Source organism: Vigna unguiculata, chromosome 7, assembly GCF_004118075.2.
Source record: "Vigna unguiculata cultivar IT97K-499-35 chromosome 7, ASM411807v1, whole genome shotgun sequence".
NCBI lineage: Eukaryota > Viridiplantae > Streptophyta > Magnoliopsida > Fabales > Fabaceae > Vigna > Vigna unguiculata.
In genome coordinates, this window is record NC_040285.1 from 20,728,278 (window position 1) to 20,753,966 (window position 25,689).

The following is a 25,689-nucleotide window of genomic DNA, read 5'->3' on the forward strand; positions in this document are numbered from 1 at the left end:
ATCCAAAACTAAAACTAAAAAACACTAGACAAAAACTCACTGAAAACGCAATTCACCAACATCACCTCCTACCACCACCACTAAGCACCACCACAAAACCACCATACACTTCACTATCAATGCCTATATTGATTTTCGAGAGGGTAATTTTGGTAATTTTGAAAGGGTGCATGAAAATTTGCCAAATTTGCCCTGTCTATGAAAGAGAGAGGAACTAGCCAAAGAAAGGAAATGGACAAATCGTAAGAGAACGGAAATAATAAAGAACGATAAAATAACGCAAATCAACGACTAAAATAGACAAAAACATGCAAGAGAATCAGTCAACCATGAAATTGTTACCAAGGGTGCATTTTGCATAAATGGTGAGTTAGAAACAAACAAATCCAGTGTCGCTTTTGGCCTTTTTTCTAATTTCTAACAGAACTTGAACCGTCTCTTAATCAGCGATTTTACATGAGTTTAAGCGAGTCTCTGCAGAATCTTTTCAGAATCATCCACGTGGTCCCTACAAAATTGAGGAGGCTAATATACAAAAAGCAGCAGCAGAAATTCATGAACAGTGTTTAATGGCCTTTTTCCTGCCTTGTAATTTTCCCAAACAGTATATCTGCATTCCCCTGAATTGGATAATCTCACGCATCTTCCAGTTTTATGCGTGGTACGATATTCATTGATTGGAGTTCCTGAAAATTGAGAATCAAATCAAATTGATAAAAAAAAAAAAAAACAGTTAGACAAAATCAACCGAAGAAAAGAAAATATTGCAAGTCATAAGAAACTTCTGTAAATCTCCAGACAACAGAAGCCACTAAAACAAAGCTTATAATTTATTTTTTCTTACGTTGACATATCAACTCAGCGCGTTTAGCCAATTTGGAATGGTTTTCAATTAAGTGAAGAGCAGTTTGAAATTTACGATACATAGAATCAAGTAACTAAAGGTACAGGGGTGATGCAAAAGGTGCAACTCTAATGATAGTCTAACACATCTTGCCTGAATCAGGAGTTTGCAGGCATATGGCATCTTCATGGTAGAAATATTGGTGCGGTTCTTACAAAATGAACAAACACCAGTTTTCAGCTTATGGTTGTAATATCCTAACAACCCACATGCTGTACATACCTGGGTAAAAAGGAAACTATAATCAGTCAGTTTGATTTACAGAACATAAAAAGGTTACATAGCATATAGCCTATAATGTTTTCATTAAAGGCGCAAACGCGTCGAGATAAATTATCACTTTTTTAAGAGACAAATCCAATCTGGAGACAATAAGACTGGATTTGTCAATTCAAATGATTAATGAGTACATACTTCACCTAACTTTATGAGATCTTATAATTGGCCGAAATATCTTGGTTACAAATATGTACTATATCAAGGCTCAGTTAACATGTAAATAGTTAATGGGAATATTTATTATATTAAACGAAAACCTTATTTCACTATGTGAGAATGCAATTAGGCTTAATTAAAGACCAAATCTTTAAAGATATTATTTATCATAAAATCCATCTTAACATCTTTCTTCCAACGGCTTTCTTCATATCCGTTTACCATTTAGATCATTATTCATGGGAAGTGCTTAGTGACACCGTATAAAACAACAAGAATGAACACATCAAGCCCTATTATGTACAATAAAACTTGTCTTATAAACCATTCGATGATATTTTACAAATGAAAGTACTGGAAAGTGAAGTGACACTATTCAAATGCAATCAAGAATGCAAACATGTTTTATTACCTGGACCTCCAGAGGATCACTAGACAACATAAGGCGCTCATAAATCAACATACTGGCACCATATCCAATCAAGCAATCACGTTCCCTTTCTCCCAAACGAATACCTGGAAATCATTATAAAAAGAGAATGACGTGAAGAACCTTTGATTAATTAATATAAATAGATAAATTACACGTAGTTAAAGCCAGACAACTACTTAAACTGGGAATGATCAGAACAGTAGAAAATAAAAATTAATTCTAACAATTATAGTATAAATTTAAACCTCCATCTCTAGTTCTACCTTTTGCTGGCTGTCTAGTTAGCGGAATTTGAGGGCCTTTACCATGAGCATGCATCTTATCAAGCACCTGATCAATACCAGAGTTGTTAATTGTTAACTTACATACACAGGCAAGTTACAACTGATCTAAGAGAAAAATATTAATTTCCCCGAGCAATTATACTGGTTAAATTAAGAATCGGGTCCCTGAAACTGATACTTCAATTTTCGTCTGCATGCATATAGCAAATCAATTCCTAGTGTCCTAAACATGTTGCCTTGTCTAGAACTTTCGCTTTGCAGCATTTCAGTCTTTGCATGTGAAGGATTCATCCACATAACAGTCGAGATATACTCCTTTTGCATTTCTCATGTACGAACAAAATATAAGTTTCTTGGTATTGTGATCAAATTGAAAAATGATGTCAAGTTTTTAATTTAAAGTATGTGTTTGTAACAAAAGTAAAAAAAAAAAAAAACACACTGTAATAGCAGGAGTATAGACTGTTGCATCTGCCCAAACGGCTACTACCAAAAAAGAAAAGACATACAGACCCATTAGCAGACAATGATAACACTTCACACAGCCCAAAATACAAAATCAAATATAACAATTACAATCATAACCGCCTAATAATTGTAAAGTAAGTATATCTGAAACTGTCACTAGGTCTGAAATTCTATAGAATATGTCAACATTAGACAAGACTAATAGGCCAAGCTCAAGTAAGCCTTATTTGGGCCGAGATCAAGTCAGTAGGGTTGGGCTAGGCCAGGCCTAGGTCAGGCTGGGTCTGACCAGACCGAGTCCACATCAAGTTCAGTTTGGCTGAATTTAATCCTATTTAGATCTAAATTTAAATTGGGTGTGTAAAATCTAAATTTATATTAGATTGGAAAAGTCATTTAATTTGAAATAGTTAAAATGGATCTAGATTTTAGATCCAATCTATTTTATTAGATTTGTATTGGATCTAATCCTAGAGTTTAACAATACGCAGTTGCATTTGGTGTGTTGTCCCCTCTTCTTGTTTCTCAACTGCACTTGGTTGGTCAGCCCTTCGTGCTTGACAGTAGCGTTTGCTTGAAATTTATGCATGTCTAAGCTAGTTTGGAAATGGGACACACCAAATGGGGAATAAATTTTGACAACTTTCTCTTTCTTACAACATGAGGTGTTATTTTCTAAGTGGTTTTGAAATATTGAGAATAAATAAATAAAAAAATAGAAAACCACTTAGAAGATGCCACCTAAGATTGTAGGAGAAAGTTGTCAAAATTTAGTAGTCAAAACATCATTTTGCAATAATATAACAATATGTTTAGTGGTACTCACATGAATTTCATCCGATAGAAGAGAGTATTGGGAAGTGTGTTACACACTATATTTCCAGCATTCTTCCAGATATAATTAGGGAAATTATTTTCTCTTTCCAATATAAATAGATTGATTCTAAATCCTTAGACTTGCAACATTAATTGTCTCAGCCTTGTGTTTAGACATGGGGCAGTTATCACGGAATTAACACCCATTCTTTCATATTGTAAAGTAGAAAAACTTCATACTTAATGAATCAAGCCAATAGTAGTTCAAGGTTTCCTAAAGAATGAAAGAACAAACACGTACATGGTAACATAGAGAAATGGACTAGACATACATCTTGAATATTTATGGATTCTAACACCCTCATTGGTATTTTGTGGCAGGTAGGTACTAGAGTAAATATTCCTTGAAACGATTTCACTAACCATGTGCTTCGATTTCTGGTAGTAAATTGGACCCATGAATATATATGAATGTTGCAATGGGCAACCTAGCGTACCTGAGAATGAAAAGGAAAATTAACACCCGTATAAAATCGTAATAGCATTAATTGTACACAAACTAAAGTATTTATAGAAAAACAAGAGAACTGAAATGCAATAAGTAACATATCTAAAAGCAAAATAACTGTGATGTATTGCTCTAAAAGATACATTGTTCATATTTTATTACCAATATCAAACTCTCACCACAAGCAATGACAAAAGTCTAAGAAATAAACATAGGTATATTGGATACAGCAATACAAATATTTTAAAATATATGTATAAGATACATCTCTAGATATGTGCTGAAATTCATAAAACGCAATAAAAATATATAATTGCAATTGTGAAAGTTAAAATTGAGAACAAACTTGAAAGGCATCACTATAAAAGAAATTAATATTAAAATCATTGTCAACATAAATCATTCCCTACTATCAAGATATGTTCCATAAAAAGCAATAAACATATATAATTGCACTATTGCAAATTTAAATTGAGAACAAACTTCTAAAACATTACTATAAAAGAAATTAAAATTAAAATCATTGTGAACATGAGTCACTACCTACCGCCTACAAATAGCGATAGTATAATCTCATTTCTTTTTGAAATTCATCAATAGAAGATGTTTCGATATTATTATCGTACATGCTCATATACTAGTTATGTTTGATTTTTCACTTTTTTTTAAATGACTTGGATGCTCCACAAATACGGGTGAACTGTATATAAGAGTAGCATGGGATTCGTTATGTAAATACATACAATAATGACATTTAACGTTGAAGTATCGGTGCTTCACAATGACATTTAACAATAAATACATACAAATCCAATGACAATATATGAACTAAGAAAGCAAAAACCTGAATAAAGGAGTTCGTGCCCCGTGTAGCTGAATCCTTTACTCACAAGAATTTCACTGTAAGAGCATGAAACTGTGAGAATACAGATATTGGACAAATCACAAAATGAATGTCATACAAGAGACAATCAATATACCCGAGGGCTTTAGTGTAGGCAGCATGACCAATTTCTTCCCCAAAAGCATTGCTAGAAAAAAATCTACCACATGAGACTCCTGCTTTCCCTCCAAGAAGCTCAAACAGCCATCCAGCACTGATTCCATTAACCAAAAATAAGTTCCCATCTTAACACATGTTATATTATGTATTTATTCATTTAAAAACAAAATTGATTATATGCAATAGGCACATGAGAAAATTATAACTAGACAAAAAGGATTATCAAATCTAGACAAGTATTCTAACAATAGCTTGTATTACATAAAGGTTACAATTTTATTTATATAAAAAAAAAGCTATAGTCTTTAAAGTTCAGAATACAGATCCTATTGGTTATTTACATTAAGTTTATTATTGACTTAAATAAGAAATGTGAGACCCCAAAATGTGCTGATTGTTGCGTTTCATAGTCATTAATAAATAATCAAGCGTCTTGGAACCCCTTTTCAAACTATTAAGGGAGAATAACCAGACACTTAAATACTCTACCAAGTATCTCACACTACCTGATGTACCAAAGTCCCTATCACAAAATTAGCCCACCATTTGTTTCCTAATTCTTTAGCATTTGGTACAAATATGACTGTACGAATTGTATTTGCATGCAATTTGGTACCAATTGACCATTTCAAATAACATTCGGTTTCCAATTTTCCAAGTCTTACACAAATACAATTTGTTCCCAGTAGGAAAGGTGAAAATTTGACATCGTAGTAAAGCTATTCAGCTAGCTATGGAGTAGCCTTAATCATGGCACTGAAGGAACATACAACAATCGAAAATTATCTCAAATATATTATATCAGTTATTTGCCCAAAAGTAAAGTTGGTAGGTTCTCTGCATAGATAGGTTCCCCAACTATATATAATAAATATCATGTGGAAAAATGACACGTAAAATGAGTTAAGTACCTTGGGGGGAAAAGACAAGTATTGAACATCAAATCGGGGCAAATGCCATTCTCAGAAAATGGAAAGTCTTCTTGTGGGAGAATAGCTCCACAAACACCTTTTTGCCCATGTCTGTCGCTAAATCTATCACCAATCTAATGCAACAAACTCAGACTATAAATAAATACACTATTTCTAATCAAAAACACTAAATCATAATAAACCGAAAACGACACTACCTCAGGTGTTCGAGTATGACGAATCAAAAATTTGATACACAAGTTATTATTCTCATCAGAACATAGAACCACCTTATCCACTACTTCTCCTCCATGACCCTTGAATGATTGGGCATTGGACCGATATGCACTGCTTAAAAGGAAAACATTGGGAAAATGTGAACCAACATATAAACTACAACATTGAAACCAAAATTAAAAACAAAATGCAAACCTGTCAGGCAAATTTCCTGCAGATACTGTTCTTGGAGTATGTGTATCGATTGGTGATTGTTTATTGATATAGATGTCACCTGTCTCAATAATTTCCCCAGGAGCAACCATACCATCATCATCAAGTTTCTACAGCAAGCAAGAAAACATCCAATGGCATAGGAAACAATTTCAGACAACTATATAATTAAAATCAATAATACCCAGACTCAAGGAGTACAAGGAATTGTGTAGGGTGTTAACTCAGTAGTCTGGTTTACACATGATTAGAACAGAATTATACTAATTTTAACACTACATATAGATAGTTTCATATGTGCTACAAGTTACAATATTTTAAGAAAGATATACAAATATTTAAACTAGGAGCACAAGAGGCATGTGATTAATCCTATCATTCCTGATCAAAATGGTGCGCAAATGTTATATCCATGCTTGTTATTTATAAAATCAACTCATGGCCATCTAAGACATTTAATATATCAACTACTTGTTATGATTTGTGGTCCAAGATAAATCTGTACACTAAGGACATACAACATTTATACTCAGTACTTAAAACTTGAACAACAAAGCATAATGGTTTCTGATTTTGCCAATCAGATGCGCACCTTCATGGCTGAGTTCAATGCTCAACAACCAGCCCATAGAACTACAGCTGAGAAGTTGAGTGAGATCCATTAAAAAATGTTTTATCATACATGCAAACTTGAGGCGGAATCCTTGTCCTCATGCTTAACAGACAAAGTTATCCACACCATGTTGACAATACTGACCTGCACTTATTCTTTACTTTATATAAATTTTTAATTGTATTACTGCAGAGTAAAACTATTTATTATTCTTTACTGGCCGATAATTTATTTTATTTATAGTTAGACCTTATACATTTATTAGATATATTTCTCATTGTATTTATCTGTTGGGCCTATCTATTTGTTTTTTCCGCTTTTGTTGTTTTGTTAGTTAAATGTGCAAGTCACTAGAGCAGTCAGTTACAACTAACTCTTCTTAACGGCTATTCTCTGGTCCTTCTATTCTGTAAAAAAAGCATAGTCAACTTTTAGCAATGTATTCCTTTCATTGAAAGGTTAAAAAAAGTTTTCTTTCTATTCTAATGATATTCATCGAGTGAATCCCGAAATATAATAAGTTTTACAATAAAATGACCAAATTAAGACACTTGATAACTACTAGATAAGATCATAAAAGGATGAACATGAATGAAATGAAAAAAAAGGACAACAATATAAGACAAATATAAGTTTAAAACTTTAAAATGTATTAATGCGACAGTTAAACAATTAATATGGTCATCAGATGGGTTTAGGTTGAAGAAGAATAAATTTGAGAAAAGTATAATTGGTTTGGTTCAAAAATTAATAATGAAAAGAGCCAATTAACAAAACCAATTTAATTAGTTTAATTAAGATGGTTGAATTCATTAAGTCAATCCAATGAAACCTGTACGTGTACATGTTGACAGCTATTCATCTACACAAGGATCATAACTTGATATATACTTTATAAACTTTTAAAACTAAGAATTGTATTTATAAAATTTACTTTAAGAAAAACAGTTACTGACGGTGCCACTTTACAAAGTTGAATACTTAATGTCAGTTTATCCAATGGATTATAAAATAAATTGAACCTAACACAAGCAAATAGCTACAGTAAAATGAAATAATAATTAATTTCTATTCACTTAGAAGACATTACCAGCATACACCCGGCAGTGTTTGAAGCTCTATTAGGCCTAAGTATTCGATCTGATGTGTTATTCCCATACTTCTGAATGACAGCATTATGCCTAAACAGATGGGAACATAAAGGTCAAGAATGCTACCTTCAAAAGCTTGGACGATAAAATATGCAGAGACAGAAAGCATAAAATCACCAAAGAAAATTGCATACTTCTTCATAACTAAACAACGACCAAACCCACGATCAAGAGATGCCTTGTTCATGGTAATAGAATTTTCACTTGATTCACTCTTCATTACAGCAACCATGGCATTTTGACCGGCTCCAAGTTGATCATATCCAATCTAAAATGAAATAGAAAAATCAAAGCCCTTTAAATCATCAACAAGTAAACAATGAGATTATACTCACCAGCTCAATGGTCATTGTTGTCACTAAAGGTAGTTGAGGATAAGCGAGTCCGTTAAGCAAGCTGTCCATCCGGGAATTCTACAAGAAAACAGATATAAATTCATTACTTATGTGCTATAGATTTTTCTTTACCCTGACTAACCCTGCTCTAATAAAAAGTTTGAGTGAAGCAATAAAGTAACTCAACAAACCATGTGCATTCAGATCTTATTTTAAAAATGTAATCATGTGCAAGTTTAGAATTTTAAATCTAGATCCACGTGAACAAATTTATATGCTTGTGACCACTTGCATGCATGCATTATGGTGAAGTTATTGAGAATTGATTCATTCGAAACAACAGTCTAAACTTGATGAGTTTAAAAAAAGAAATGGGAAAATAATTTCATGAAGTCATACAAATTGTTGAACTAAGTCATACAAGAAAACTCTCCTTACCTGGTTAAATGCTATATTTCCCATAGCTTGCCTACCTATTGCACACTACAGTGAGCAAAACAATAGGAATTTCAGGTTGGCAGAGGAACACATTTCATTCATAGAAGTGCAATATTTTAGATAGTAATAGATAGAGGTGGAGGAAGGAAGGGAAACCTGATATGTGTCACTCCAAGTATCATTATGATGAAGATATGGAATTAATCCTGCAGCAACTCCAAACATGGTAGAAGCATGAATCTCAATATGAGTAGTTTCTGATGTAGCTTCTGCTTCCGAAAGTGCAATCTATAGAGAAAATAAAAAGGTCAGGAATAAGATAAGATTTCATAGATGAAAGAAAGAAACACTAGATAATAACAAAAGGTGGAGAAAAAGCTGATTCTATTATTTGATTGTTAACTAACTAGTACAAGAGGGTTCCATGTATAGCATTCTACCATCCTAAATAATTACAATTATTAATAATAACTTTTCGTATCCCTACAATATCTTAAGTGTAATATTTACCGTAATTGATAATATCTCTTTGTAACTCAATACTTTTTCTTGAGATAGTGAATGAATATCTATCATTCCTAGCTTGCATGTAAGATCATGAAATTGTTCCATGGGAAGTCTCTTTATAAACAAATCTCTTAGCTTTAAGTCCTGATGCTGGGAGATAAGAGGCAATTATAAGGCCATTATCTAATTTTTCTTTGTTGAAGTGTCAAAATCTATCTTTATGTACTTGGTCCTATTGTGGTGAACTAGATTTTGAGAAATACTAATAATGACTTTTATCACAAAAGAGCGTCATAGTTTCTTCACATTCAACTTTGAAAATAATTTTCAACCATTACAATTTTCACATCCACATGCCATAGTTCGAAATTCAGTGTCTACATTGGACCTTGCAATAACATTTTCTTCCTTACTCCTTCAAGTCATCTAGCTTCCACCAAAAAACATGCAACAGCCTAATGTGAGCCTCTTAAAGTGCCTTCTAAAGAAAAAAAACAAAAACAATATAAAAAGAATGTACAAAAAAGACCCCTTTTTTGTATTATTCAACAATTACCAACTCTGAGCACAAGCATCCACTTACAAAGGAATTTCTTCCCTTCAAATAGGACATTCCTGTCACAAAAAGTAAAAACCCTCTTATCTCAACATCCCACAAGATAAGAATAAATAGACTTTCTCATAAAGTCTCACCCCTTATAATTACTAACTATTTAACTACACTTCTTATCTCTTTGTAACTATTACTCTTGATATTTTTTAACTCATAGCAAGTACAGATATCTTGTCTCAAAGATACTATTTTACTAATCTCTTTGGTCATGGATCCCATAACATATAATCCGTGAGTCACGATTGTCCCAAGTTTGTAAGTTAGGGTTGTCCTAAGTACAACCGCCCCTTCATTATGGCTAGGCTTCCTCGTGTGAAGATAGTTTTAAAATTCGAGGGCTCTTTCCCTCCCTTATCCCTGACCCTTCTTGGTCTTTTTCACTTCTCATCAAGAGCAATACAGCCAGCCACCCCCCTTCTTCATCTTCAAAGTCCTTTCCATTTTGCATTGTTTTCGTGATGAGGAGTACCAATGTGAAGCTTTGGCCTTGCTGCGTTGTTTCACCGTTTGAAGAAGTAAGTTTTCAACTTGTTTCTCCGATTTGGGGATGGAGAGGGTGGTTCTGTCATGGGTACTGTGAATGTGGTCTTGCTTGTTTTTTAATACGTTTAGGAATGTGCATTTCCGGAATGCATTAAAAATCAACATTTCAGAACATATATTCCGAAAGGTATTTCTGGATCTGAAAATACATTCCATAATGTTGCTTTTCTGATGAATTTCAAAATGTACATTCCGAAACATATTTCTAAATCTAGAAATAACTTCCCAAAATGTCCATTTAGAATCTCCATTTAAGAATGAATTAAAAAACAACATTCATGAATGTTGTTTTTTAATGTTTTTTGAAACATATATATTATTGAATCTATCATTTGTTTAATACATTGATATGAGAATTATGTAATGTAGAGAAACATGGTGAGGACAAGAGGTGGTGCAAGCCAAGGTGAAGGCAAGCATACCCCAATAGCTTTGGTGCAGACCCTGTGGTTATAGCTATAGGGGGAGATCAGCAGCCACAAAGATTTCTCGGAGGTTCATCGGACACTCTTTGCTGTGTTCTTATGTAGATCACGTGGCATGCCGACTATGAGGTGGCAAGGTTAGTATACAAACCCTGTGGTTATAGCTGTAGGGGGAGATCAGCAGCCACAAGGATTTCTCGGAGGTTCATCGGACACTCTTTGCTGTGTTCTTATGTGGATCACGTGGCATGCAGACTATGAGGTGGCAAGGTTAGTATACAAAATTTAAGTTCGATGTTATTTTTTTATGATCATATTGCACACTGCACAATTCCACACACAATGCACAATTCCACACACAAATCCCTTCTCCTCACTTCCTGAACCATCCACGCTCACCAATAGCACACAAATACTTCATCACCTCCATTCACCGAAACCCCAACCCCGCATAGCATCTGGACACCCACCAATCAAAGACAAATTTTTCTAGGTTTGGATTTGGAAGGGAAAGCTACAGACTGCCCAATTCCGCACATAAAAATCCCTTCTCTTCTGCCCACATATTTCATTACCTCCATTCACTCAAACCCAGCCCCGCGCAGCACCTCCACGGCCACTAATCAAAGACAAATTTTTAGGTTTGGATTTGGAAGGGAAAATTGAAAGAGAAGGTTCCGAAATTGGGAAGTGAATCAAAGACAAAATTCCACCTCCCCCTACCCTGCTGAACCCAGGAGGGCAAAGTTATATTCTAACATTATGGGTTGCAGGAAGACAAAAATGTGGCGCTGGAAGCAATTGCTAGATTATCTTGGACAAAGGCCCAAGACCAAGACTTAACAGGAAATATCTATTTATCATTCGCAACGGATTTTATCCGTGATAAATGTGGACTGTATTTTTGCTATTCTAATAATGAAAACGTGTAAGTAAGAGACAATTTGGAGCATTTTAAGCAAGCCATTCAGGAGGAAACCCAAAAGATGGAAACTGCAATTAAGGTCGAATGAAAAAAAAAGAAAAGAAGGCTCTTGTATTGTACCAATCTAACAAGAATAAACGAATAAACAAAAGAGAGAAAAAATAGTCCATTACTTTGTGTACTACTTCAGGAGAGTTCAATATATAGAACTCAATCACCTTAAATAATTACAATAAGTAGAAATAATTCTTCCTATTCTTATAATATCTTAATTATAATATATATTAAAAACTAATCAGCATCTCAACAAAAACAAAATGTAATTAGAGCAAGTTGAACACACCATAATGTCATTTTCTTCATCAGCATCAACATATTCAAGCAACCCATTTCGTAAGAAATCATCAAATGTGCATACTCCGTCCTGAAAAAGGTAAAAAATTGATTTTTTTACCAGATACTTTTGTTTCTAAGATGAAAAGCATATGATAAACTTACAATGAAATCTTCTATATGATGTTGTTTGATTCTTGATTTTCCCTTTTTAGCAATGACCAGAGGACGGCAAAGTCTACCACCATCGGCAGCTAAATAGACACGATGCTGTAAACATTGCATTTTTTCCCGTTGAGACCATCATTCATTCATAGATTTTCAACACTAAATTGTTTTTTGCAGTAAAATAACTAAATAGAAATAATAAATATTATGATTCCGAGCCAACTGTACCCCTAAAAAGGTAAAAGAATAAACTAGAACCAAATAGTATAAAACAGAATTATAAAACAGGAAAATAGTATAATGTAAAGGAGATGAGTGTTGAGAAAAAAGGAACAGAATTATTACCTGTTTCCAATTAAAATGGACACTCACAAATTTGCCAATTTTGCCATTTCTCCGTAACTTTCTAATTGCAGTAGCAAAATGCTTGAATAAAGAACAATGTCAAGGTTAATGATACATAAGAACGCGATCATGAATGTATATTTCTTTAGAAATAAAGTACTTGATGAAGGAGACAAATACCCGCGGCTTCCTATGTTTTCCAAGGATTAATCCATCAAAAATGACAAGAGAGGAATCAGGTGTGTGAAGCTCCTCTGCAGAGAGAAGTTCCAAGTCTTCAACACCCAATGAATAGCACTGTCACAAATAATAAAGCACGATAAAAAAAATTTAAGATGCCACATATCCCACTGCCTGGATATAACATTTATAAATATTTTAAGTTAGCAGTTGCAACCATAAATAATAAAAGAAAAATCCATCTAGCTATAATATCACAAACATACCATAGAAATTAAGGGATCCTTCTCTTCATCAGTAGTAACACGAGTCATCAAAGCCAGGTGCTTGATCAGTCCACAAGACTGGCCTACAGGTGTATCAATAGGACAAAGCAGCCCAAACTATCAAATGAAAGAGATGAGAAGAGAAGGTATAAGTTCATAAGTATATAAGATTTTATAAGTTGAAGCAAAAAGAATTGAAAGTCTAAGCAAAATAAGAATACAACAACAATTCTTTCTTTTCCACCAAGCAAGGTCAGATACAAGGATAAAAGAATCCCAGCATTTTCTTTCCAAAACTCAAAACATGAGAACGATCCATCTAAACTGCTACAAATTGGACTACATCTCACCTGGCTAGGATGCACAAGTCTAGGTTCTTTTCCTTCCTTGGACTTCTCAAACTGCGGTGAGACTCTTGTCATCTGGGCCAGAGCACTAATAAATGATAACCTTGATAACACCTGCTTAAAGAAAATTTTCATTAGAGAGGGCATATGCGATGTGTTGAATAAATCCAAGCCCCGCATACAACCTGTGTCACTCCTTTCCTTGCCATGCTGAACCTCTTAAGTTCAAAATTACCAGTGGAGAGGGCCCTTTCCAGACCTAGAGTGATGATATTCCGAGTCCTATCAAGAAGCTGATGAACATTCCCAAAGAAAAAATTTAAATACAAAATCAGGCATGCTAAGATTAGATTTAAAGAACAAGACAAAATGAACAACCATTCTTAACAAACAACGATAAAATGAAAAAATCAGCCACATTTATAGCTTTTGCATTGCTAACACATGAATAAATAAAGTTTCAGCTACATTTTTTAACTTTGACATTTTCCCCACAAATCATCACTCCAAGATAAAAAAAAAAAAGAAGAAAATAAAAGCATATAAGACAATGGTAAGCATCCTTATTATGAACCCAGCCTCACAATCTAACTTTCAGGGGAGAACCAAGAACTTCTCCGTGAAGGACTTAGGTAGCACTTAATACCCAAATCCTTTTTAAACATCAAACAAAAAGCCAAAAATAAAAAAGAGAATCAAATAGAAAGGAAAAAAAACGGTATAAAATAAACTCTTTAAAGAGATTCGGGACGGCTTTAATAAGATTATATTTGATTCAGGAATTTTCAAAGAGTACTTACAGTTGAGATGTCAAAATCGATTGGCCTCCTGTCAGGCTTTCCTAGTATCTTGTCGGTCAAATTCTTAATTTCACTACTCATGGAATCAAAGAGATCCTAAACCAAAAAGAACAATATCAAATAATTGAATAAAAATTGAAAATAAACCAGCTACAGTATAACTGCAAGCAGATGTCAAATCAAACTCGTACCTCAAAAAGTAGAGACATTAACTGGCCAGATAAAGTGAACCGCTTGTTTCCCATATATTCCTATAAGTTAAAAGAAACACTTAATAATACATGACACTAACGGTTCAGATGTTAATACCATAAGTCAATGTCTAAGTCAGATGGTGCAACATGTTAGAGATGTCAATTACACTTAATAATAGATACTACCTTGTCACTCGGTTCTTCTTTTTTAAAATTATATCCATTAGACATCTCATCATAACAGCAACATGTATACATTTTAGCCGAAAACTATCTCCATCCACCTATTGACAACAGAATAATAAGCAATGACCAAACGAAACAAAACTAAGTCAAATTACATGAAGTTGGAAAATGAATAGAATGAAATCAAATTGTCCCAAAGAAACACTCTAGACATGCTTAAGATTCAAGAAAATCCTTACAGGTACATTTGCAAGAAATACATCTCTTAGCAAAGAAAATGCTCTTCCTCTCTGTAAAAATGATTCAAATGCCAACAAAAAAATTGAAGAGAAAATGGGACATTAATATATTATTTTATAAAAGCATTCTAATGTATAAAAAATCACTCTCACGAAAGAAAGACGGAAAGAGATGAAACCTTTCCTGCTGAATTGTTTGGATACATGTAAGGTTTTACCTGGTCAGTGCACGTCATTAATAAATACATAAGAATAATTATTATGTTTGTGTATCTAATGCAAAAGAAAGTAAGACTGCAAAAGGGACAAATAGAGGAATCTGTATATCTACTAAAGACCAACTCCAAAAAATCATGAGGGAAACATGATGTAAAAGACGGTAAGAAAACTGGATTGTTTTTTCCAATAAAATATAATGTAAAAAAAATATATTGTATTTGTAGAATAAATTTCAAATACTATCTCACCAGTTTATCAAGGTACTTCAATGCTTGCTCCTGTGTATATACATTACATTTTCTACATTTCTGCATAATTCACCCTTAATTGACAGCATAAATAACAATATAATTCACTGGTACTAAAGTTAAAAATGAACTGAGAAGGATGTGATGTATTGCACAAGTCTCTTCATTCTCCAAACTCTTATAATTTATAATGATTATAAATTATAAGTAAATATCATATCATTTAACAAGTATGAACCGTAATTACCTCAATAGAGGGCAATAATAGAAAACTATATTGAGGATCCCTTCCAACCATCTGTATAACTTCTTGATCACTCTCCATCCCCATAGCCTTCATAACTACCATGAGAGGAATCTATAGAATAATTTTAATGCAGAGAAGATAATTTTAATGGAAAAAAGCGCTAAATAAAAACAAATAAGTCATGTTTATAATGTAAGAAAAGTAAACCTCTGTAGCGAATTGTTTCAATTGTACCCAGAATTTCTCATCTTCCATCACAATAAAGGTTTTTGAGCTTATTTTCTGCGTGATACTGGAAACAGATGCTGTTATGCTGAAAGCCAAAATAAATAAATAAAAGTTAAAAAGAAATCATTAGCCCAAATGAGACACTATCGTACCAAGAATCATTGTTTACTTACTTTCCTTTTCTGTCAATGTATGTGATTACTCTATTATTTGGCATATGCTCTTGTATCAAAATTACCTGGAATTGATTGGTAAAATATAAAATATTATATTATATTTAAAAATAAAAATTAATTCATTCAATTTAGTCATTGTATCTAACTTGGAAAAATGGAATATCACCTTTTCAGTTCCTTTGATTACAAAATATCCTCCAGGATCAAGGGGGCACTCACCTAATGAAAGAAAAAAGTAAAACAGACAAGAGTTTTTATAAAAAAAAACACAAAGGGAAAATGAGAAAAATTAAAGATATATATATATATATATATATATATATATATATATATATATATATATATATATATATATATTATATCTAATACAAACCAAATTGAGTAAGTTCAGCTTCATCTCTCCCCTGCAATAGACAGTTACAACTCCGCAGCATGATAGGCATCTTTCCAATTTCAATGTTAAGCTATAAAAATAAAAAATCAAGTCAAAATTAATAATAAGATTCATTCGGCACATTTTTACAATACTATTTACCCTTTCGTGTTGACTTGTGTCACCAGCATTTCCACGTGTATACTCAACATCAACATATATGGGAGCTGCATACCTTTTTTATCAGACAACATTGAAGAAAATCATACTTCAACACAACAAATAAAATTGTCATATATACATTTAAAAACTTAATCAATCTTACGTTCGGTCACTTAAACGGCATATATTTGGAGTAAGACGTTCTCCCCCCATCGATGGTTCTCCAACCTTCACATTTAAAAACCTACAGATGTGATCAAAAGCAAATATGAGAAAAGGAGAATAATAAAATATCAAAATAAAGAATAAAATATGCTTTGTACCTCAGGTATATATGAGGATGCTTAGTAGCTACGATCATATCATTATTGCGAACTATTCTTTGTATATCGGTTTTCACAAAGGAATTAAATGAATCCAGGTGTGGCTTAGCCCATTCCATCTACCAAATGTTAAAATATCAAGAAATTATATTACTGATAAACACTAAACATTACAAAACATGAATACGTGTTATTACCTCCTCAAAGTAGGGAGGAAGAAGGTCCAATGTATGAACAGCAGATTCCGCTGGAGCTCCTAACATCTTTTCGTCGAACCTTCCTGTTTAATTCACAAAAAAGCATTCACAGGTAAAGATTAAAGAGAAAAAAACTGCATGTTGAACCTATAGAGCCTATTGACAGTTTGTTGAAGCCTTTAGTCGCATTTCAAACAAAAATCCAAAGCTTCCCCCAAATATATGAATTCAATTAGTTTTGTACGAGTCTGTCCAGATTTAAATTGCAAAGATTGGGGGAAATAATGCTAAGAAAATGCAAACAACAATTGACACAACAAGTACTAACCTAAAACATGAAACAAGCGCAAAGAATGAGGCTAAAACTGATGCAGGAAAAACACATTAATGAAGTGGCAGAATGCATGGTATGAAACACGAGTAAAATTGCTAAACCAATGTGATAATGAATTAAAATGACAAGAATTGATGAGTGAAAACATATAAAGCAATGAAAAGCAAATTGAAACGTGATTCAACAATCTAAAGAACGAAAAAACAGTGAGTAACTATGAGAAACAGAAATGTTTGGTGAAATGCCTGAGTGAAAATCAGAATTGAACAAAGCTCTTTGATGTAATGCTTCAATGACAAAAAATTGTGAAATAAGGTATGGCAATGGCTGGAACACGTTTTAATCACTACAAAAATGTAAGAATGACTTTAGAACTAAAAAAAAAAAAAAAAACTAAAACAGAAGATTCAAACCAAAAAGCAATGCAAAATTCTAAAACAGTGTATAATTTAGTGAAACATGCAGATATGGAAATTGAACTAGATATAGCAAAATTGAAATGCAAAACTGAATTCCATAGATGAAACTAGATTGAAACAACAGTAAACAAAACTAATTGAAATCTGAAATGTAAAACCAGAATCAAGAACTGATGCAGAATTGAATTTCTAAAATTTGTAAAACTAACTATAAAACCTAACTTGCTAAATTGGGAAAAACTGAAATATGAAATGGAAACTGGAATTAAAGCCATGAACATGTTTCAAATGATGAAACGAAAACAATGCAATGCAGAAATCCTAAAAACTGGTGCAGAAAACAAAATCTGATATGCAAAAGCAATTCTGGAATGAAAACTGAAATATGAGTACTATTGATAGAAATCTGACATTATGAATTTGGACCAGAACATAGAAACACAAAACGCATCACAAAAATAGATTGAAGAATCACTTCTGAATAGAAAACAGAATTAAAATACAAAAAACAGAGTAAATTTTCTAACTCGGAATCGGCAAACGGAATGAAAGACATTGTAATGAAACGACAATGGACAGAAGGTAGTAAATGATGATTAGAAATGAATAGAACGGTGCAGAATCAATGAAAGAAACAAAGAAACAATTGAAAAGAAACGATCTAGCTTGTATTGAATTCAAGTCTGGAGCAGCATTACATCTTCAGAAATCTGGAAACTAACCCGTATGGAACTGGAAACGTGCAAAGAAAACTAAAGAAAATGGAAACTGTTGTTGCAATGTAGAACCGTGTGAAGGAAGCTATCTCTAAACCGTGACAGAACTAAGCCTTGTATAGGCAGAAGTAAGACTGAAACTGGAAATTAAATGATAAGAATTGGTTACAATAGGTCATCTATACAATGATTACTTCGACTGACCTAAAACTAATCCTAACTATATTTACAAAATGACTTAAGTAGCAGGTAAAACAGGTTAAGTGACTATTCCATCTTCAAAGCGTCAGCTGCTGTTTTTACCGGCTATCTCAGGTGCATATTATTAGTGGATATTTTTGTACAGGGTTTGGTTGTAACAGTTTTCTCTTTCTTTTCTGTTTTTACATTCTGTTTGCTGTCCCCTTTCTGTTATGCAGAGTGCTGGTGCACACCATGTAAATAATAGGGGAAACTTGATGATTTTTCCAATACCATGAATATTTTACATTCTGAGAATTAAGACATATAACTAAGCTAAATGTTCAGTGCAAAGCAGCAGGTATCAGCCTCTAGTTCAGTAGTTTGCAAGTCTCAGCTCCAGTTTGCTCCAGATTCATTTAACCTTCTCCATTGGCAGCTTCAGGTGGCTTCTTCGGTTACTGGCAGGTGCAGGTCTTGATGATAACGTGTCATATTCAATACAGTATTGTATTCGTGCATCATAGCTGATCTTCTAATTATTTGTTCATTATCTTCCTACTTGCATAGTTGTTCGTGATAACACATAAATTGTTGTGATTTCACCATATTTTTTTTAATAAAATCATCCTTCGATGCCTTTATTGAATATAATATAATAATATTTTTTTATATTTATTTTATTATTAAAACTTAGTTATCGTTAGGAATCTAAGTGTGAGTCTAAGTTTCACATTGACCAGAAATGAGAAAATGGAGCACTATATAAGAATAAAGACCCATAAACCCATTGTCTTAAGGTTTTGGGTTGAGAGTGGTGTCAGTGTCTTATGTGGTTAGACTCAAATCTTATTGGTGTTGTATCTCCCCAGTGAAACCCCCTCTGTAAAACCTTGTACCAATGTGGTTGAAGGGACTCACCCTTGAGGGAGAGATTGTTAGTTAAGGTTTTGGGTTGAGAGTGGTGTCAGTGTCTTATATGGTTAGGTTCAGATCTCATTGGTGTTGTATCTCCCCAGTGAAACCCCCTCTGGAAAACCTGACAGTTATGATTTGGTTGCTTTAAATAAAAAAAAAAATAATATTAGTGTTATAGTATCTGAATATTTTGAAGTATAATTATAAATAAGTTAGTACATTGATTGCAATACATATTTTTTTATCCAGAATCCTAAATAATATAATCCTACAGGTGGTTTCCTCTGATTATTTGTTCGTTGTCTTCCTACTTGCATAGCAGTTCGTGTGATAGCACCCAAATTGTTTTTTTTTTTCTTTTTAATTTAACTTTCAGACCCTTCATACAATATGTTAGATTCATCTACATTGAGAAGAGATTGTCATTTTATTATTTATTGATTGCTGAAGGCTTCCATGTTATCATATTTTTTTGAGAACCATGATGGTTTCTCGGATCCACACGAGGTACCCTTTAATCTTCATTTGCACTTTTTGAATTATGTTTAATTTTGGTGTTTGTGCCTTTACTTTTGTATTTTTTTTTTATATTTTTATATGATTGTCAAGATGTAATAGTTGTGACATAGGAAGTAAAATTAGCCTTTTGGTTTGGGTTTAATTTGGAGTTGTTTAGTGCTGTGTTGATATTTGATCCTATTTTACCTTTTCACGCTATCAGATATTAGTTAGTGTTACTTTTATCTGCCATATAAACAATAACGTAAAGAAGTACTTTTTTTTTTCAAGTTTCATGTTTATGCTTTTTAAATTCCGGTTAAATCGGTATCTATTTTAGTAGGAAAATTTTAAGTAGGTCTCATTTTCTTTTTTTGATTAGGTTTCTATTTTGAAAAATTTGTTGTAATTAGATTATTTTTGTTAGTAATATAGTAACGACGATAACTATGTGTCATGTGTAGGTGTTAGGTCCTTTTAATTGATCAATTAATATCTTCAATTGAATAAATTAAAATAATCATTATATTTATATGTTAAATTACTCTATTATAACTAATAATTGAAATTTAATTTGTAAGTATCAATGATTTAAATTATAATAGTATTGCATATTTATATTTATACAAAATTATAATATAGAAAATTTAATTTTTTTTAATTATTTTAAATTTAAAAAAGAAATTAAAAAGGAAAAATTAAAAAAAAGAACTAGCGGGTCAGGGCAGACTGGTCTGCCTTTGACTCGTCAATTTGACCAACTAAGGGTTAAAATGGGTTGGCGGATTGAAAACTCCAATCCGGCCCACCCTTTTCTTGGCAGGCATGTAGGTCGACCCTATGGACCAGACCCGCGTTGACTCACCTAATTTTTAGATCCAAAAGACATCAAATATTTTTACCAATTAATAAAATGTATTATAGCAAAGTAAAAAGAGTAGAACAAGTGTAAAAAACGCATACGCATACAGTGTAAATATAGGGTTAAATATTTTTGTAATCCCTTAACTTTTACTGCAAGTTAGAAATTAATCCATCTTCGAAACTTTAGTCCAATTTAGACGCCAACTTTAAAAATGTGTGGGTTAATCCTTTTAACCAAATATTGTTAAGTTTATTTAACATTTCAAGCGTGTTTCAAGATATTTTTTTAGCTAACATTGAAGAGAAAATGTGTTAAATGGTACAAACAACTCAAATGTTATCGTAAAACGCATTTGAAACGTCAACTAAACTTAACAAAAAATGATTAAATGGACTAAATCTACACATTTATAGAGTTAGGAGACTAAATTAGGTCAAAGTTTTGAAGATGGACTAATTCCAGTTTGGTTAAAATACGCATTTGGTTCCTATTTTCGTTCAATTATGCTATTTTAGTCATAATATTGTTTTTTTTGTTCAAAAAGGTCTTAATTTACATATATTTTGTTCAATTTGATCTTTTTTTCTAACGTCATTTAAACAATTAACGTTAAAGAACAATGACTCCCATGTTTCACTTTATGATTTTTTAATTTTTTTAAATTTTTTTAATTTTTAAAAAAATGTGCACATGTTAATGCAACCATCTGTCATGATTTAGACTCAATGTTTTATATTTACTTTGGTTCCTATATTCCTTATATTTGTCTAAATTAATCTCAATTTTTTTTAAAATTGAGCAATTTTGTCCCTTCCCAAATTGATACCAAATTTAATTTTTATATAAAATATATAATGATAATTTTATTAAAATTCATATTTTTATTAAATATTTTTGGTTGAAGGTTACTATTATATTAAAATTAGAATGAAAATTTTAAAGATGACAACTAATACCATAGATCTAAAATTTTATAATTAGTCCTCATATTTACAATTTTCGTTCTAATTTTAAACTAATTGTAATCCTAAACCAAAATATTTAATAAAAATGTGAATTTTATTAAAACTATCATTATAAAATTTATATAAAAATTAAATTTAGTCTCAATTTGAAGAGAGACAAAATTGTTCCATTTAAAAAAAAATGAGACTAAATTGAAAAAAATAATAAATATAAAAACCAAATCTATTATTCATTATCTATTATATTTATTATATTATATATTAAGAAAAGAAGATACTACCAAAATTACTACATTATTTATTTTATTTTGTTAACAAGTGTCCTAAAGGTTAGGTTTTAAGTCATCTCATATTTTTAATTTCTTTTTTATTTATATTTATTTTGTTGTCACATATACATGAAAGTTATTTTACATTTTTATATATTTTATTTTATATTTATATCTATTTATTTTATTTTTTGATTTATATTTATTTTGCTGTGTCATATGTGCATAAAATTTATTTCACCTTTTCACCTATATATTTGTATTTTCAAACTAATTTTCCTATACTATTTTTTTATTCTTAATTTTGTCCATTAATAACTTTTAATTAATTGGTCATTTAATAAATTATTAAATAATAACTTATGTTTAAATTATGAATTTTTTATACTATGGTTTTCATTTTTAATTTTATCTTTTTGTGTTTTACACCCATATGAAAATAATTGTCTCTCTAAGAAGTTATTTTACTCTTTTATCTATTTGATTTGTTTTTAAACTCACTTACTATAAAAATAGCAATATATTTCAACTCTATCATTTAATATTAAATAAATTATAACTTTAGGTCTTAAATAGAACTATTACTCTTAAATTTAAAATTTTTATATCAATGTCCAAAATGTCAAATTATGTATAAGGTTGAAATTATTTTATTAATCAATTTAATTTATGCATTCCTACAAATATTTAAAAAAAATGTGTTAAACTTTAAAATAAACAAATAATTATTTCGTTAATATGTGTCCTTAAACACATTTTAATCGTCAATAGAAATTTTCTAATATTTTCAATATATTTATTATTAAATAATAATATATTTAAAATATTAATTCATAATTAAACTATTGTAATATAAAAAAAAATTATTTTTTTAATCAATTTAATCCATGCATTCCTAAAAATATTTAAAAAAATTGTTAAAATTTAAAATAAACAAATAATTATTTTGTTAATGTGTGTCCTTAAACACATTTTAATTATCAATAAAAAAATTTCTAATGTATTTTTAATATATTTATTATTAAATAATTTATATTTAAAATATTAATTCATGATTAAACATTATAATATAAGAAAACTGTGAGACCCCTTTTACTACTCCCTTTTTTCTCTCTTCTACCACACACAGAACAACACACTCTCACCCTCACTCTGTATCATTTTCTTCTCTCATTGTTTCCTCCAATTCTCTCTAACAAAAAGGGTTTGAGCTCCAATCCAAATTTTGATCACTTCCTCCCTTCCTGTAACAGCAATCAGGCCTGAGGCTATTGCAAAATCTCTTCCTCAAGTTGTACATCTCCTCCCCACGCGTAAGTTAACTCCAATTTCTTCTTTGTCTTCAAATTTTTGAATTTTGGATGCTTCAATCTTTCTGAGTCGAGTTAGGGTTCCATTCTTACTCTTGGTATCTGTAAATCCAGCTCCTTAGGTTGTGAAATTGAGGTATCTCCTTGTTGAGAGCTGAACTTACATGTGGTATTTTCAAAACGTAAGGGAAGCTAACCATTTTCTTAAAATTCGTATGGACATATGTTCTGTTGGCTCTGGATTTCGTGTTTGAGTGTTAAATTGATGTTTGAACTGCACAATTGGGTGTGTTTGAAATTATGTGAAGAATCTGGGCTTCTGCATGTGGGAATAAGTGCGTAATCAGGTATTTTCGCCTAGGCGAGTGGCTCTCGCCTGAGCGAAAACACCAGAAAACCTACCCCTGTTCCTGCGCGAAGTCTCGCCTAGGCAAGCTGCGGTCGCTTGAGCGAGAGACACTCTCGTCTAAGTGAACCAACTTAGCCTGAGCGAGAGTTTGCCCAGATTTTTTATTTTTGCCCACTGTTAGTGCCTCACTCAGGCGAGAATGACCCGCCTAAGCGAGATGGCCTCTCGCCTGGGCTAGATCTTCTAGCTTGAGCGAGAACCACTACAGGTGTGTTTGATGTTCTATTTTAGTGGATGAGATTACATGTTTGAATGTGAACTTTTGCAACTATCCCCTTATATGTTTGGAATGTTGTTGCTAATATTGTGAGTGTTGAAATGGGATGAATATGAAATAAGAGGAGATGTGGTTGAATTAGAATTTCAAGGGAAATTCAAAAGAGTATGTTAGTGTGTGTAAGGACGTGAGGACTCCGTATTGGTTGGTATCCTGAAACTTCAATAATCATTCACGCTCAGATAAAGCAGAATGGATTATGTCGTGAGGAATAATAGGAGGTCCTAGCCTTTGGACTTGATCAAGTCTTAGACGCGAATGGGACTTACCCTAGGAGTGGTCGGGTGATAACCCCTTACGCCCAAACTCTACAGAGTTTTGGGACCATCACAGGTGCACGCCATCAAGAGATCCAATGTCGCTTACACAATTCGGATATTGAGTCTAGAGTCTTATATTTGTGCTATGATGTGATGGTTTAAGTAATTCTGATAATTGTGAACATAATTAATTAATACTCCTAATTGGAACTGCATGATTCTTCTTAATTAAGTTAGCTTACCCTTCTTGCCTATGTTGTTCTCTTTGTATGTTCTCTCCTTTGCAATGATCACCTTATAATTGGTGTGAGCAGATAAAGAATCAGGTGAAGATGCTCCCCTCTTGGACATGAGTTGATCTTTGGCTTGGAAATCCAGTAGTAGCTTTTGGGTTAGGCTCTATGAAGTTTTGTGATGTATAAATGAACTCTTCCTTGTATAGACTATACATGTCGATAAGGACTTATATGGTTATTTTGGATGACTGAATTTGTAACACCCCAGATAGATATTACTAGATAAAGCTTATTTCATAAAATTTTCTTTTGGAAATTCAGACACTATATAAAGTTCCCAAGTGCGGGAAAATTTAAAACTTTTCTCACGATAATCCAATCATACTACTCCATCTTTATTACATGTCCATAATAGATAAAAGCATCATAATGTCTATTACAAAATGCAGGAAAATATAATATAACAGAAAAATCTCCCATCGTCAGCCCTGCTCTGTCACTAAGTATCAGCATTACCACCTGAATTCACATCTGCTCCCACATAACAAGTCACGTGATCATCGCCAAACACAAACACACAAACAAGAAAGGGTGAGCTGAAAAGAAAACAATATAATCATAAGATAATAAAAACTGTCCCTTACCCAATCTAACCTAGTTAATTTTAGTTTGGTAATCTTGTTATCACAATATTCTTCCAATCCCATAACCTATATGAGAAAGATTCAACCACAACCTTGGTCCTTAGGGATTATCATGCTCCCACGAACCTACCCGCTCGTGGTCCAACTCTACGGACCTCCCCGCACGTAGTCCAACTCTACGAACCTGCCCGCTCGTAGTCCAACATGCGTGAACACCTACTATGAACCTCCCCGCTCATAGCAGCCTCAAGTGTGAGCACGGAACATACGAACCTCCCCGCCCGTATCCCCACACAAGAGTACAACAGATACGGACCTCCCCGCCCGCATCAATCACGCATCTCAAATCTCCGTTACGAACCTCCCCGCTCGTAACTAATCCAGCATATCCCTGAC

At 32.4% G+C, this 25,689-nt stretch overlaps 1 protein-coding gene across 1 annotated transcript; it reads right to left on the bottom strand.

The window, feature by feature from the left end:
* Positions 1 to 350: 350 nt before the first annotated feature.
* On the bottom strand, positions 351 to 24,764 carry LOC114191280 (DNA-directed RNA polymerase III subunit 2-like). The gene is made up of 37 exons (XM_028080451.1): positions 24,656 to 24,764; positions 16,994 to 17,076; positions 16,797 to 16,915; positions 16,637 to 16,717; positions 16,474 to 16,546; positions 16,312 to 16,402; positions 16,105 to 16,157; positions 15,936 to 16,000; positions 15,742 to 15,847; positions 15,535 to 15,645; positions 15,288 to 15,347; positions 14,821 to 14,871; positions 14,590 to 14,679; positions 14,393 to 14,452; positions 14,202 to 14,297; positions 13,587 to 13,694; positions 13,405 to 13,515; positions 13,055 to 13,171; positions 12,789 to 12,905; positions 12,609 to 12,689; positions 12,261 to 12,365; positions 12,106 to 12,186; positions 8,906 to 9,037; positions 8,750 to 8,794; positions 8,312 to 8,389; positions 8,111 to 8,244; positions 7,916 to 8,006; positions 6,195 to 6,322; positions 5,981 to 6,110; positions 5,745 to 5,896; positions 4,829 to 4,945; positions 4,693 to 4,748; positions 3,764 to 3,837; positions 2,018 to 2,102; positions 1,752 to 1,855; positions 998 to 1,126; positions 351 to 686 (listed from the first exon to the last, which is right to left on the bottom strand). The coding sequence occupies exons 1-37, from the start codon at positions 24,762 to 24,764 to the stop codon at positions 636 to 638; spliced, it is 3,474 nt and encodes a 1,157-aa protein (XP_027936252.1). The 3' UTR covers positions 351 to 635.
* Between the last annotated feature and the right edge of the window lie 925 nt (positions 24,765 to 25,689).